The sequence below is a fragment of the Pteropus vampyrus genome, unplaced genomic scaffold, assembly GCF_000151845.1.
Source record: "Pteropus vampyrus isolate Shadow unplaced genomic scaffold, Pvam_2.0 Scaffold239, whole genome shotgun sequence".
In the NCBI taxonomy this organism is placed as follows: domain Eukaryota; kingdom Metazoa; phylum Chordata; class Mammalia; order Chiroptera; family Pteropodidae; genus Pteropus; species Pteropus vampyrus.
In genome coordinates, this window is record NW_011889020.1 from 319730 (window position 1) to 320919 (window position 1190).

General features: G+C 70.0%; 1 protein-coding gene across 1 annotated transcript in view; it reads left to right on the forward strand.

The window, feature by feature from the left end:
- The window catches only part of SLCO4A1 (solute carrier organic anion transporter family member 4A1), a 20071-nt gene that overhangs the window by 7488 nt on the left and 11393 nt on the right, over window positions 1-1190 (forward strand). Inside the window, exon 4 of the mRNA XM_023519897.1 lies at window positions 1-670. Coding sequence (XP_023375665.1) covers window positions 1-670 — 670 coding nt within the window. The remainder of the gene's footprint in view (window positions 671-1190) is intronic.

Consider the following 1190-nt stretch of genomic DNA (forward strand, 5'->3'; position numbering starts at 1 on the left):
GGCCCCGCGAGTGCGGGGAGCCGCGAGGCGGGCGGTGCGGCTGGTGGGCCCTGGCGCCCGCCTGTCTGCAGCCCTTGAACACGCCGCGGGGCTTCCTGCTCTTCCTGTGCGCCGCCTCCTTCCTGCAGGGCATGACGGTCAACGGCTTCGTCAACACCGTGGTCACCTCCATCGAACGCCGCTACGACCTGCACAGCTACGAGAGCGGCCTGGTGGCCAGCACCTACGACCTGGCCGCCTGCCTCTGCCTCGCCTTCGTCGGCTACTTCGGGGGCCGCGGACACAAGCCGCGCTGGCTGGGCTGGGGCGTGCTGACCATGGGGGTCGGCTCGCTGGTGTTCGCGCTGCCACACTTCGCTGCGGGCCCCTACGAGGCCGAGGGTGACGTGGGCGTCAGCGCCTGCCCGGCCAACCGCAGCGCGGCCTGCGGCCGCAGCGCCTCGGGCCTGTCCAGCTACCGGCTGGTCTTCATGCTGGGCCAGTTCCTGCACGGGGTCGGCGCCACGCCCCTCTACACGCTGGGCGTCACCTTCCTGGACGAGAACGTCAAGTCCAGCTGCTCGCCCGTCTACATCGGTGAGTGGAGCCGGCGAGGGGTGGCAGCGGCCGACGCTGGCCCCGCCCCGCACGAGCCTCGTGTGCGTCTCCCGCGGACCACGCGTGGTCACATGTGACCGCAGTTGCTCCCAGGGGAGGCAGCAGGTGAGCCCTGGCCTCCGTTTCGCCCCGGCCGACCCCGGCCCGACCCCCACGTGTGTTCTGAGGGGTCCTGGGCAACGGCGTGACCAGACACGGGTCGCTCATGCCGGGGTCAAACCCCTGTCCCCAGACGCTCACATCCGCCTGGGGATATTTCCAAGTGTCCGGCCTCAGCCACCCACTTCCCGCCAAGCGAGGCCTCACTCGGGGCCTGGCTGCCCCGCCGGGCGCTGCGGGCTGCGGGCCCGCTGCCTTGCTCCCCACAGACTGTTCATCTAAGCCGCTCAGTGGCTGCCATCGCAGGGACCAGGGGGACTTTGGGCCACCTTGCTCCAGCGAGGAAGTATCCCGCCCACCGACCTCCGGGCCCAGCCCCCGGGATGCAGCTCATCCTGCATGGCGAGCGGCTCCGGACCACGGCCCTTTTCAGAGTCCCAGTGCCACCTGCAGCTGGCTCTGAGGGAAAATTTAAATCCCCTTAAAAAGTTGGC